This window comes from Chrysoperla carnea, chromosome 2 (genome assembly GCF_905475395.1).
Source record: "Chrysoperla carnea chromosome 2, inChrCarn1.1, whole genome shotgun sequence".
In the NCBI taxonomy this organism is placed as follows: Eukaryota; Metazoa; Arthropoda; class Insecta; order Neuroptera; family Chrysopidae; genus Chrysoperla; species Chrysoperla carnea.
In genome coordinates this window covers 59,682,446-59,696,518 of record NC_058338.1, presented here as the reverse complement: position 1 = coordinate 59,696,518, position 14,073 = coordinate 59,682,446, and the positions used below count along the sequence as shown (strand labels likewise).

Here is a 14,073-nt window from a genome sequence, read left to right as displayed (position 1 = left end):
TTATATTCCAAAAAATTTATATTATATGACGTCATAACAGCGTTGATTTTAATTTAAAAAATTCAAAAGCAGTACAATTAATAATTTTAAATTATTTTTCATTTTTTCTTTTAAATAAAAACAAATTGTTTACAAAAAACAGGGTACGATTTCGTAAAAAATTTATTTAATTTTCTTCAATAACTTGCTGGCAAAGATTTCCAACCGTCCAAAACTTGGCAATTTGATAATTTGTTGCTATAATTTTTAGATACTATTATATATTTATTTTTCATAAAGTTATAGCAACGAAATTTTCTATTGTTCTCAATTATTTGAATTCACATGGCGTTATGTAAAATGAATTTCCTTACGAAATAAAAACGAGTTAGATAATATTTAAAAATGAAAGAAAAACTTTCAAAAGATATAGAAATACAGGTTGTCCGGAAATCGCATTAAAAAAGCAAGGTGTTATATATAAATTTTATTCTTTATATCACTTTGTTCTTATAATCCCGAGCCATTCCATATAATATATATATATATGTAATAAACTTACACATGCTTAGAAAAGAAAAAAAAATATATTTAAAAGAAAACAAAAATAAAATGCTATCTATATATTTTTGGAGTGTAAAAAAATGCGTATCTCGCCATAATTTTAGCTAGTTTTCATGTCATTTTCAAAAATTTTGTTTTGGGACGGTGTTGCGCCTCATAATTGTTGATAATAATATTATTAAAATAAAAGCACACCAGAGCAAATGTTATTAATTACATTACATTCGCGTAGATTTATAATGTTTGATGAACGGTGAAATTAAAAAAAAAATTATAAATAAAAAAATACAAAAAAAAACATTTTTCTTGTAGCTTTCTCCACCGTTCCAAATTTTCATAGTATATAAGTTGTCTCATACAATATTGTAACGTAATGTGATTTCAGTAACAAATTATTTAAAAAAAATGCAAGGTGAAAAAATTAAATTATGAACATAAAGCAAATCCATATTTTAAAAGAAATATAAAATTCATTTTAAGTAGTTTAGTCTCAAAGAATTATAATTAAAAGAAATAAAAAGGAAAATTTATTGAGATAATTATTGACAATATTAATTAAATAATATCGTTTGTTTATTTTGTTTTTTGAGAAATGAGTAAACTATGTTTAAAAATTTTATTTTACGATTTCAACCATTCCAAACTTAGTTGTTCGGGTTTATTTTTATTTAATGAGTAACATATTTGATATTGAAATAACATAACTGCTTAAAATTTGCATCAAATTTTTGTAAAGTACGAAGATCTGAATTGCAACAGCTCTTCAATCTGTGGTCTACTACCAAGTTTAACCATTGGTTATCAAAATTACTTCGAATTATTATATTTAACAGTTTTTATTTATCCGTTAATATTTTTATAGGCACTATCCAAAATAATCTTTAGCTCCTGCCACGTATTTCGTTTTATGGCCTCGATTGACTGTTAGTAGTTCGTCCTAGATAGGTAGGATAAAACGTTTCCAGAAGGAAATAAATAATATAAAAGCAGTGATTTATGCAAACGTGCGCTATTGTGCAAAATTTACGAACTTTCAATAGTATTCTTTATGAATCTATCGGTCCTTCCAGGACTTAATCATGTTGTATCTTAACTTGAAGCGATATTGCGGTGCTCTCTTAGTTCTTTAAAATGTTTATACAAATAAAACTCCAGACTATTTTATGTTTATGCACATATCACGTAAAATCTATTGGTGATTGGCGAGACGACTTTTTAAAAATATTTGTAAACTAATTCAGTAATATTTTAAAGCTATATTTTTAAATGACAATATGATCACAGAAAATCTTTGAAATCAGAATATGTGTGGCTTCCCTTTTAATTTAACAGTATAGCAATTCCAGTAATAATTTTAAACTGTATTATAATGACTATATGACCACAAGAGAGCGATTTTTAAACAAGATAAAATCTCATTCAAAAAGAAATTAAACAAACGATTCACATAATTTAAAAAACCATCTACAAACGTCAGGTTGCAATCGAAAATGAACTGTATTCATATATTAAAGAATATAATAAAATATTAAATAAATAATTATTTTATAAAAAAAATTCCAACGCAATTTTTTTAGTAAGTTTGATGACACTTTTCATTCATCTTTCAGTTGATTATTTTATTCTTCAAAACTACATAGTACACAATTTCATAACACTATACTATATTTAAATAAGTAAGAATTTAATTAATTAGCGGACGAACGAATTATAATAAAAAACCTTTTTAATTTTTTTTTGGTACAATAAGAAAAAAATCTACTTGCATGAATATTGTTAAAATTTTTAATTTTTTTTGGTTTAAAGCTATTCCAAAAATTTATTTTTGAACATGGTGTATAAAGTCTACCACTTATTTCAGGTCAAATAATGGTTGAGTACAAGTGAAATTGTTAAAGGATTCATTAGCTGTCAATATTTACCTTAAGTGTAATTAATTCAATAATCAATCGATCAAACCGAAGATCTATCAAATTAATCTTTCGCTGTTGATAGGTCTAGTATTTGGCAGTCAATTCAGAACAGCTAGAAAACTTAGAAGCTGTTATCAAGGTTGTGTTTAACAACTTTCTACTCCAGGTAAATTATCATAGCCGGAGATTTCTCTTTCAGAATCCCTGGAAATTCTTTAATCGCCTGGAAAGCTTGAAAAAATGTAAAATCATTTTGCCTAACACTGAAAAGATAAGGTGTTTGACATCCGACACCTTGAAAATTGCAATTTTTAAGATGCAGGATAACGTACATTTCGCCTTTTCATCAATTTTAAGGTTTCCGTTTAATCGAATATTTTCCAGCAAAAAAATTTCATAGATGTTAAGAACGATCTTAACATCCACTAAAATTTACAACTGTTCTGAAATTACAGTCAAATACATCGTGTGGTTTGAGTCCTATGGCAGATTGAGCCTCGAGTTAGTAATACACCACGTTTACTCGTATTTATAAGTCGGTCAGTTCCAAGGAGTCCCCGATTAGTAGAAGTCGAGAAATAGGAACCATTTGTACAAATCTAAGACTGTTTGGAACCGGCGAACTTTTATGCATGTGAACTAGGTGATTTTCTACCTTAGTAAATTGAAAATAATTTCCAAACATTTTGTACTCAAATACATAACGAGAGGAAGTTTTATTCATAAATATTTGTAATAGTAAAAATGCTAATTTTTTTATTTAAAAAAAATTTGGCTTGCTAAAAAAACATTAAAAAAAATTAAGTTACCAATTTTTATTTTTATTTTAACGAAAAAAATTGTTATGTTTAATATTATTATTTAATATCATTATTACGTTGTTAATATTATATAAAAAAAATAAAACAAAGAAATCATATAAAGTTTAATATTTATTTCATAAAATTTAAGTAGTAATATATCGCAGGACGATACAAATATTTTAGGTAGAGATGATTTGTGTTTACCTTCTAAGTCAGAGTCAAACAAATAAAAATGTTCAATCGTCAACTCAAAATAATTTTATTAACTTTTTAATTAAAATCATTTTTAATCTACGACAAAAATTTTCAAAGTTTGGTGCTTACATATAGGTGCAGACATAATAATTTTATCTGAAAAATATTAAACTCATAGGGGATAAACAATAGTTCCAAGTTCCACCTTTCTTCATATTTAAAGATAATTATAACACGGCTATAATTTCTTAGTTAATGCCTCGATCACAGAAGCGTCAAAGTTGGTTAACGTTTCCAACGTGCTTTTTAGCCATACATTGTGTCAGTCTGTGCTATTTGCATGGACGTCAATTGCATCGCACTTTAAAGCTCTAAAAATAAGGGAAAAGAAAATGCCGTATTTTATATTTGAAAGCTAAAGATTCTTTGGATGTTCAGATTTACATTTATCTGCATTAAAGCCGAGGCAACATGAAAATTAAAAGTAGCAGCCAGGACTTGCTTATATGTTCAGATTAGCACGTGTTGAAATTATTTGAGTTGAATACTAAACACGCTCGACACATATTCCTTAACTGTAGTTTAAAAATGAATAATGAAAACAATTAACGAACAATTCTTTCCAATATGGTTCTTATCCTCAGCATTTTACAAGGATGAAAAATCGAAATTTTTGTTGTAGATTTAATATTAAAAATTACATTTTTATTATTGAGTTGAAAAATTAATTTAATATTTATAATCAATAAACGGGTTTGTTTTTTAGAAATATTATTTTCATATGATATAAAAAGTTGTATAAATAAAAGTTTATTATATAAATATTATAATATTTTAATTATTAATTAATATAAACATATTAATTAATTAATTCATATATAGTTTATATTTTATGTTTTTATTATTATTATTAATGGTTCTGTTATATTTTCATTTTATATAGTTTAAAAAAAAGTTGTATATTATTTCATAAATGATAATTACTTATTAATTATCATGGTAGATTTTTCGAAGATGTTTATTCAATATAAAAATTGCATCATACTCTTCATATCTTTAACTTGAGACAGACAAATTTTCACCTAAAAGGGTATTTTTTTACTTAAACGACAATTATATTAATTTTTTGAATTTTTATTTGTTTAGACAAAATAATACCTAATTTTATTTTTTAATCTTATAAATGTCGATTTTTTTTTTTTAATACACCCCAAAGATAACTGGACTGGATTTTGCTAAACTACCCTGTTAATTTGTTGCGTGCAGAACAAATGGTCATATGAAGTAATTCACATCGAACAATACAAAGTTTGAAGTGTGCAAATGTGTTTACACCGTTGTATGTACACTCGGTGTGATAGAAAATACACGTGTTTTACCATTCTAAGTGATATAGCTATAGCATTATATGTGAATTACATGTACTATAGTAATACCACTTAGAATGGTTCAACTTTTGTGTTTATTTTGGCTTAGAGTGTACATTTTTGATCGGTATAATGTAAACGTACCTTTTAGAAAACTGATCACATAATCATAAATTTTATATTGAATAAACAGCGCACGAAAATTCATTTTTATATATATTAAAAAGAAAATATATTAATTCTTGATTTTAATCAATCATAAAGATGAAGATATTTGTGAGATTGCAAGTTGGATTTTTTTTCAACGAGATTTGTATACTATTTAAATAAAACTACTGTTGTTACTACTTCACGAATCAGAAAAAAATACAAATGCATACATTAATTACATTGTCAAATATCAAATGAAAAAACATACATAAATGAGATTCACACCATTTATTATATTCAATAAATTTCCATAGTGCCATTAAAAATGATAAAATATTTTTTGCGTTGTTTGTTTTATGTATAATCTAAAAGCCTGTTCCCTACATCCCCATTACAGCTAAATTCGAGAAAACTGACATCATTTAGTCAACTTCAATATAAAATCGTAGCATGTTTCATAATGACATAGTGTAGATATGGTGAACCAACAGCACACGACAAATATTTTAGGCACGTTTTGAACCATACCCACAGTTGTTGCTTGTAATGCGGTTGTGTTATGTAGCTTTCAAACTTGATGTTTTTTACAGACATATGACAACGTTTCAGAGGATTGAACGTGTAACTTCAAGGCACAAAAAAAGCAATTATCGTCATGATAGATCTCATTCGCGCTTTCGACGCTAAACTACATATTTTCAGGAACGATATTATTACAAGAAACTACAAATATTTCCATACTTGAAATAAATTAATTGCGTTAATTTCAAGGATCTAGATGTATACTTGCCGACAAAAAAATGCGACACTAAATCAAACGAAAAAGTGAATGAAGAATTAATATCTGAAATGGATTCTTCAATGGATTTTCAGCAAGATTTTCTCGGGAATTAGTCGGATACTATGACCATTTGATGACATTAATAATTATTAAACAATGTAGCAAAACTGAACCATGTATGTAATGAAAAACAAAAATACGTAAGTACGGCATGTGCACGAATGGTAGACAAGTTTATCGGAGCAGTATTTTTGTCGGATAAAATAATTTTCGAATTTCTTAGTAAATCTATCTTGCAAAATTAACGCAGGAAGTTCGAATCAGACATTAATCTTGGGACATAATAAGGAACGAAGAATATCTGTTAATTTTTTTTATGAAAATGTACAATATGATTTTTCATGAAAACTTAAAACATTTTTTTTTTTTGGTTATAAATAAATAAAAATTATTATATATTTTAAATTTCGTTTTATTTTTTTAATTTTCTATCCTATTTTTTCTTGCAGAACAAAATTATCAATTAATTAATTATTTTGCAAAGCTAAGTATTAAGTTAATTATATGTTCATATATAATTTGGGTGGCTGTGTGGGTATAGTTCTTGCCTCTGAAACCAAAGTACGCTGGTTCGTACCCGACTGGATATCGATCCTTGCTGGGGATAAAATTTTTACTTTTAAATTTTTGATGATGTTAAAAATTTTTCACTCTTTTTATAGTTTTAATTATCTATACAACCCGCCTTCTTGCAATAAATAACGACAGTTATACATAGATCATAAATCACTATTCTGTCAGAGGGTGGGAATTTAAATAATCATAAATAAATATGTATCTCACTCTTTAAAATCATGTTCTCCTGCTACAAAATATTGAAAATATGTACAAAATGGCTTGGTTATGCTAAAATATGAAGAAACTTTTTAATGGGAGAACATGTCATATAGTTTATCTCACTCATATTCTCCTATTACAAAATATTAAAATTTGTATTTATAAAATTAAAAAATCGCTCGTTAAGAATAAAATTTGAAATTTTGTAACAGGAGAACATATTATTTCACAAAAAAAAAAAATAAATTATGTTAGTCCCACTTTCCTACTTATGTCATAAATCACTCTTTGTTCAGGGGGTGTTAATTAAAATATCGTAAAATATACCTCGCTCTCTTACTTATTTGTCGCTTTAGGTTCTCATAACAATTATCTAAAAAATTACTTATCAATTAAAAATTAAACGTGACAATGCTAGATACGAACCGAGGTACTTGGTAACCAGAGGCAACTAGGCTAATCACTACTCCACCTTTTACTATCCTTTTTTCAATAAACTTGTTTTCTTAAACTTAGTATTTATTCTTATGGTTTGGAGCTCTTCTTTGTGGAACACAGTGTTTGAAAATGACAAATTTGGAACGAAATATATGTCACAAAAAATTACATTTTTGAATTGTTAAAAATACAGTGATGTATTTTAATTGTTAAAATTTATATTTTAATGGGTGGAATAATAAGCAAAGTATTGTGATTTTTATTTAATTAGTATTTATTCTTTTTTTCATTAAACTTACCCATTATGTATTTCTTTTTACTCGCCTTTTTTCAATAAACCTATAAATGAATAATTAAGTAATATTTTGTTAAAAATGTAGGTTCTGTTTGATATTCCTGAAATCGATGTAAAGGATAAAAGATAAAGGTAGGTATTATATTGAATAATAATTAAACCAAAAAATTGATATAAAACGATATTTTATTATATATATTTGTACATATTTCACCTAAAATAAATATGAATGAATAATGATTATGTTAAACGGTATAAAATCACTTTTCGGAATAACGTTTTTTATCATTTCTTTGTTGTTTTATTTTGAATTTTGTTGAACATGTTCTCCTAATACATATATATACAAAAAAAAATCATGAGTATAAAGCTAACGTAATTTGGCTTCCCACAAAAATTTATTTTCGGATTAATTATAATCTTTTTGAGACATTCTTATTGAAGTTAAATGAAGAGTATTTTATAAATTTTAATTAATTGATTAAATGTATTCCTTTCTTAATTATTTCATAAAACTACTTCCCCAGAGAGCTAGGATTTGAACACGCTTCCTAGAAATTAAGTTTTTTTCAGTTTGATAGCTGATAAACAGTGTTACGTATACTTCAAAAAGTTCAAAAATAAACAAGAGATCAGCTGGGATTTCAACAATCTTTCAAAAAGAAAAAAATGCCAGTAAAAAATCTTACTAAACTTGTAAGTATGTATATAAATTTTCAAGTCTGTTAAAAAAAATATTTCCTAAATACTTTTTTATAGAATTTTTTATTAGTAAATTTCAATAAATCGTACTCTTTAAAATTATTAACAAAATAGGTTTTATTTATCTAGGAATTAACAACATTTAACATAGAATTAATGAGGAGTATAATGATTGGAGACTACTGGCAAATATTTAATTAACAGCGCATGCACTACTTATTAAAAAAATAAAATCATAATGAAAGCGACTTATTTTTAATAATTTAATAACTAATATAAAACGACTTTAATTTTTAAAATATTTTTAATTTCTTTTAAGAAATGGCCTATGAAAAGTCCATTGCAAAATCGTGAGGGAAAAAAAATTCAAGGTCAAATGTCTCGAAAATAGTTTTTTTTTCAAATATCTCGCAAAGTATTAAGTTTATCCCAGTTTTAGGTATTATAAAATTTGTTTGTGAGTTAATTTTACATAAAAAAGGTACTGCACAAAATTTCCGTAGAAGCAATAGTTTTCGAAATATTTAACTGAAAAAAATATAAAGTATGCGACTTACTCTAAGTTTCCTCAGTTAAATATTTCGTAAACTATTGCTTGATAACTTAATAGTTTACGAGATTTTTGAAAAAAAAAACTATTTTTGCACACGATTTTGCAATGGACTTTTCATTGGTCATTTCTTAAATCCAAATAAAGATAATCCCGGTGAAAAAACTTCACTTGAATTTTTTAATCAGATCGACTTTTTTATTGTCTTATTTTCTGGGTTATTAAAGTTTTCGATATCAAAAAGAGGTACAAGTAAAGCCTCCTAACGAGAAAAAAATCGATTGCAAACAATTAGTTGTATTGCAGGGTGGTCTATTTTAATATATTAGAGCTATAAGTTTTATGGTTAACTAATTGAAAAATAACTTTTAAAAAAGTTGCAGAGTTTGTATACTATTGCTCATTTTTAGATTATATAAAACCTTGTAGTTATTGCGGTGATTTAAAATAAACTCGTCACTGTTTAGAGACTCCTCTCCTCTAATTAAACATTGATAAAAGCGCTACCTAACAATAATACTTATAAATATATTCAAAATTTTCAGTAATTTAATTAAGACCAGAATATTAAAAATTTTTTTTATCATTTATAAAAGAAGGTTTTATAAACAACTTGTTTGTATAGTGACGACATTCTTGATACGTATACTGGAATATTTTTTAGCGATATAAATAAAAACAAATATAATTTGTATATGTAATTGAGAATAATCCTTAATCATTCTGTGATCAATTGTATTTTTTAACCCCTGCAATAATTGTATTTGATAAGGGGTTTGTATCGTGCACAATCGTTATATTCGTGTAAATTCGACCGGCTTTCTTTCGATGTATGTATACTTATAATGTGCATATATATCTATATATGTATGTAAGGTGGTTGTAACTCCCCTCTTAAATAATTCATCAAAAAATATAATTTTTTTAGTTTAATAATCAAAAATAAAATATTCAAAAAAAATTTTATAAAATACTAATCATACAGTGTTCAAAGTTCTCAGTTGTGTGGTCTATTTAAGACGTGAAAAATTCAAAATAATTTTCTTTTTCAACCGGGGTGCTTCAGTAAATAATTCAAAATTTCGAACTCTAAATATCATTATAATATGGCAGGAATGGCCAAGGTAATACTTTTATAATTTTTCAATGCTTTAATCTGTTCTTTAATTGTAGACTATTTACCAAAAATTTCAACCCTTAAAAAAATTTCAAATTTTAATTATTATTTAGAAAGGCATTAACTTTTATATTTTACAAATTTGGAAATGATAGAAAAAAGAAAATTTTTTAATTTTCAGGTTTTTATAAATTTTTATTTGATATTGAGAATCGGAAATTGTTACCCTATTTGAACAGTGCAGGTTGCATAGCCTAGAAAATTGAAGCGATTTCATTATTTGTTGTCTTAACAATAATTTTTCCATACGAAAAACCAAAAAATTTATTTATATCAATCGTTATCTAATATTATATTATCGCAGCAATGCTTGAAAATAATAATTATTAAATTGGAGTGTCTTTTTTAAGGGCAATTCGTGTTTTCCTTTAATGCAATTCGTATTAAACCAAGAGCTAGTAAATTTTTGGGTAGGATAAATGATAAAAATCGCAATTACTAATCTGACCTGACATCAAGGCTGACCGGAAAGTTATTTCCAGAAAATTAAGTCAGATCTATTTTCCTGAGACGCCTGCTTTTAGCAATTTACTTAGTGACCCAAAACGCAGTTGCTCTTATAACAAATGTGCACCCTGCGAGCTCATTTTTCAACAATTTAATAAAAATACAATTTTTGGCAAATCAAATCTACAAATTTAATATCATAAACAGTATTCAACCTTTTCCTACATATATTAAGAACATAAATGTATATTAATTTAAGCTTTCCAATTGGCCATAAAAAAAGAAAAACGATTCTTTTATATGAAATTACCTTTGATATCATATATAAATTTCCATTATTATAAACGGAAGCATCAAGAATGATTATTTTTACTAAAAATACTTGAAATTTCACATTTAATAACAATATTTATTACTGTGTTTATTTCTTCCAATGATATGCAAATAAGAATAGAATAACCAGTTTTCTTTGAATGTTGATAATTTATTTTTACACAAAACTTGAATATATTTATTAATAAAAGTTGTTTTTACAGCCTGTTCTTTACTCCTATTGGAGAAGTTCGTGTTCTTGGAGAGTTAGAATTGGTATGTATTTGTTTTTTTTTTATGAAAAAATACATAGTTCCCCATCTCTTTACTTGTTTACTTTTTAGTAAATAAGAATATATTATATAGGATGTCCAAAAGATTGTCATGGACTAACAAGTAGTCCATGTTAGTTCCCAGCCGATCATCAAATCCATGAATATTTGTTCTCCCTTTCTATCATCTTTTCAAATTATAATTATGATCGTCCCTTATCGACACCCAAAAACTTCTCTCAGTAATTCATGCCCTGGGGGAAAAATATTTGAAGAAAGAATAAATTTGAGAAACTCTGAAAAAACCTTCGAACTCTGAATTTCTCAACGTTTTTGGACTGTCTAATTCCGAGCTATCCAAACTTATTATGTCTGAATTAAACAAACCAAAAACGTTAAGAAATTTAGAGTTATTCAGAGTTTCTAAGACTTATTAGCACTAATTCTTTCTTCAAATATTTTTTCCACCAGGGTGGCTATCCATTGCGTCGCGTTGGCATGAAAAAAGGGAAAATTATTATAAATAATAATAGTTTAGTAGTTACCGAGACTCTGAATCTCAGTAACTACTCAATAGTGGCTTAAAAAGCTTGTTTTTTTTATATAAAATTGCACTAAGTCTAAATCAATTCTGAAAATTTTAAGGAGGGTTGCCCGATTATTTAAATAAATAAATAACTTCAAAAGTAGGCATATTTAACATTGGTTTTATGGTAAAACGGTAGATGGATGCTATGTTTTCATAGATTTCTCCGAAACTAGTCGGTGGGAATTAAAAAAAATAAATAAAATTATTGAAAACTCGTTGTGCCCGATTAATTAAGAGCACGGTAGAGGGGACACAAATAAAAAATAATATATATTTTTTCAATTTTGATGGTGAATTATGTTATAAACTTGATAATAAAAAAACGAGCAGACAAGTAAATTTTGTTTAATTTTTCGAACACCAAGGCAGATATTGTTATTCATAAAGGTATAACAAAATTCATCATCAAAGTTGAAAATAAATTACAAATAATTTCAACTCTAAGAAAATGTTACTCTTGGACTTTTAGAAAAATCGATTCAAAGATACACTGAAAATTTTTATGCATTAGTGTAGATAAATTATTTCCTATGGAAAAAAAATACTCTAAAAGTACTTTAATTTGATTGTTTTCTCAAACAGCTTTAAACTTAAAAGAAATCCCGTATGACATCAAACCTGTCTCGTTAATCAAAGGCGGTGGTGAGCAGCATTGTAACGAATATCGTGAGGTAAATCCTATGGAACAAGTACCAGCGTTACATATTGATGGACATACATTAATTGAATCATTAAATATCATGCATTATTTGGAAGAAACACGTCCACAACGTCCATTAATGCCACACGATGTAGTAAAACGTGCAAAAGTCCGTGAAATTTGTGAAGTAATTGCGTCTGGTATACAACCATTACAAAATTTATTGGTGTTAATTTATGTGGGTGAAGAGAAGAAAAAAGAATGGGCACAACATTGGATTACACGTGGTTTCCGTGCTGTGGAACGTTTATTGAGTGCAACAGCTGGAAAATATTGTGTAGGAGATGAATTATCGTTGGCTGATTGTTGTTTAATACCACAAGTATTTAATGCACGGAGGTAATTTGAAATTATTATTATTCTATATGTAAAGAGTGATCACATTTGAGTTTCCTATGTTTGCAACTCTGTGAATACTTTTGCTTGTTTTAAAAGTCAGATGTTAGTTTGAATAATTCTATTTGCGACATGAATCGTTTAACTAATGCTCAAATTGTTCACTTGTTCTACAGAAAAAACAATTCTGTAAGAACTGTGTCAAAGGCGTGTGAATCATCGTACCTCAAACCTAACATACGGCAATTCATAACCGAAATAGCCCCCCGAAATTTGCGAAAAGTCACAGAAAAATACCTCGAAGTAAAAAACTTCAGTAGAGGGTTCATTTGGCTGACATCATTTTTCATATTAAATGGATACTTAATATTCGATTAATAAAAATATATAAATATTATCAAAGATAATAAATTAAATCTCTAGGATATTTCGAAATAAATTTCGATTTTTTACCCAATTTCCAGATTAATTATTGTATTATTGTGACGTCAGCCAATCAGCTTCGATCAGGTGACTAGTGCTTGGCCAATGAGCATGATCCTTGTGGATCCCAATGAGCATGCTTGAATAAGCATCTAATTCGCTAGGGTTGGGTACTGATTTTAAAAGTTTTAAATTAGATGGTAGTATCCAATGCCAGCGAATTAGATGTTTATGAAAGCATCTACATTCTACGACTAATGCAACAATGAACTTGGAAAAGGGCCCAATTACAAATTCATTAGCTTTTTTATCTGTAATTAATAATTCCTTTATTTGCGGCTACAAGTTCCAATTTTTGTCCACTTAGGTTCCTTTTCTTATGCTTTCCTCCGCACTTTAATTACGATAACTAATGAATTCCTTTTTAATTTTTAGGTATCATGTGGATTTACGACCATTCCCAATAATATTACGTATTGATCGTGAACTGGAAAATCATCCAGCATTCCGTGCAGCTCATCCTAGTAGTCAACCAGATTGCCCTCCTGAAGCTACTAAATAAGAATATTTTACAAAATATAAAACGTACATATTTATTTATGTTCGTTTAATTTTATGCTGTTGTGCTTTATTGCTGCAACAATTTAAAAATCAGATTGTTTGTAAAATCCAGATATTATTATTTTCTAATGAAATTTTAGATATTAAGCGATACTTTATTAAAAAAAAAAAGAAGTAAAAAAAACAACAAATCCCAGAAACAGTTCAAACAGAAATTCATTTATATTAAAACAGTCAATATCGGGGCAACTTCCTCTACGTATGCGTAAACCCTTTTACATTTAATATATAAAACACGCAGTACTTTCAAAAGATTAATTAATATACAATTGTTAAAATATTAATGAAAAAATTTAACTAATGTTGTAAAAAATAATTGTGATTGGTGCAGTTATTAGTGTAACTAATAACTTTGTGGGAAACAAATTTGAATGGATCGATTGAAAGAAAACTTTTTTATTTGGAATAATATACTCTAGTCGTTAATTGTGATTTAAATTAGAATTTATTTTTTTGGAACATTAATACTCTGATAACTGTATCTTTTGCAACATGTCGAAATTTGTTTATTACTTTAAAGAATTGTCCTTAAAAAGCAGAATTTTGTAATGAAAAATGTATCCCAAACTTCATAAACCCCAAGCGTTGTCTTATTTGATCTAAGGAAAATTCACAGCGATTT

General features: G+C 26.8%; 1 protein-coding gene across 3 annotated transcripts; it reads left to right on the top strand.

Moving 5' to 3' along the window:
* Positions 1-7,253: 7,253 nt before the first annotated feature.
* On the top strand, positions 7,254-13,712 carry LOC123293999 (probable maleylacetoacetate isomerase 2). Of its 3 annotated transcripts, none has more exons than XM_044875047.1 (4): positions 7,254-7,274; positions 10,735-10,786; positions 11,954-12,410; positions 13,266-13,712. In XM_044875047.1, the coding sequence occupies exons 1-4, from the start codon at positions 7,254-7,256 to the stop codon at positions 13,390-13,392; spliced, it is 657 nt and encodes a 218-aa protein (XP_044730982.1). In that variant the 3' UTR covers positions 13,393-13,712. The 3 variants fall into 3 exon arrangements, with proteins under 3 accessions (XP_044730982.1, XP_044730980.1, XP_044730981.1); XM_044875045.1 differs by lacking the exon at positions 7,254-7,274 and adding an exon at positions 7,934-8,018; XM_044875046.1 differs by lacking the exon at positions 7,254-7,274 and adding an exon at positions 9,283-9,698.
* The last annotated feature ends 361 nt before the right edge of the window (positions 13,713-14,073 follow it).

Excerpts from the sequence above, each read along its gene's own strand:
- LOC123293999 (XM_044875045.1), top strand. The coding sequence starts at position 7,992 with ATGCCAGTAAAAAATCTTACTAAACTT. Across the intron at positions 8,019-10,734 it reads TAAAAAATCTTACTAAACTT|CCTGTTCTTTACTCCTATTG; the intron begins GTAAGTATGTAT and ends TTGTTTTTACAG. Across the intron at positions 12,411-13,265 it reads CAAGTATTTAATGCACGGAG|GTATCATGTGGATTTACGAC; the intron begins GTAATTTGAAAT and ends TTTAATTTTTAG.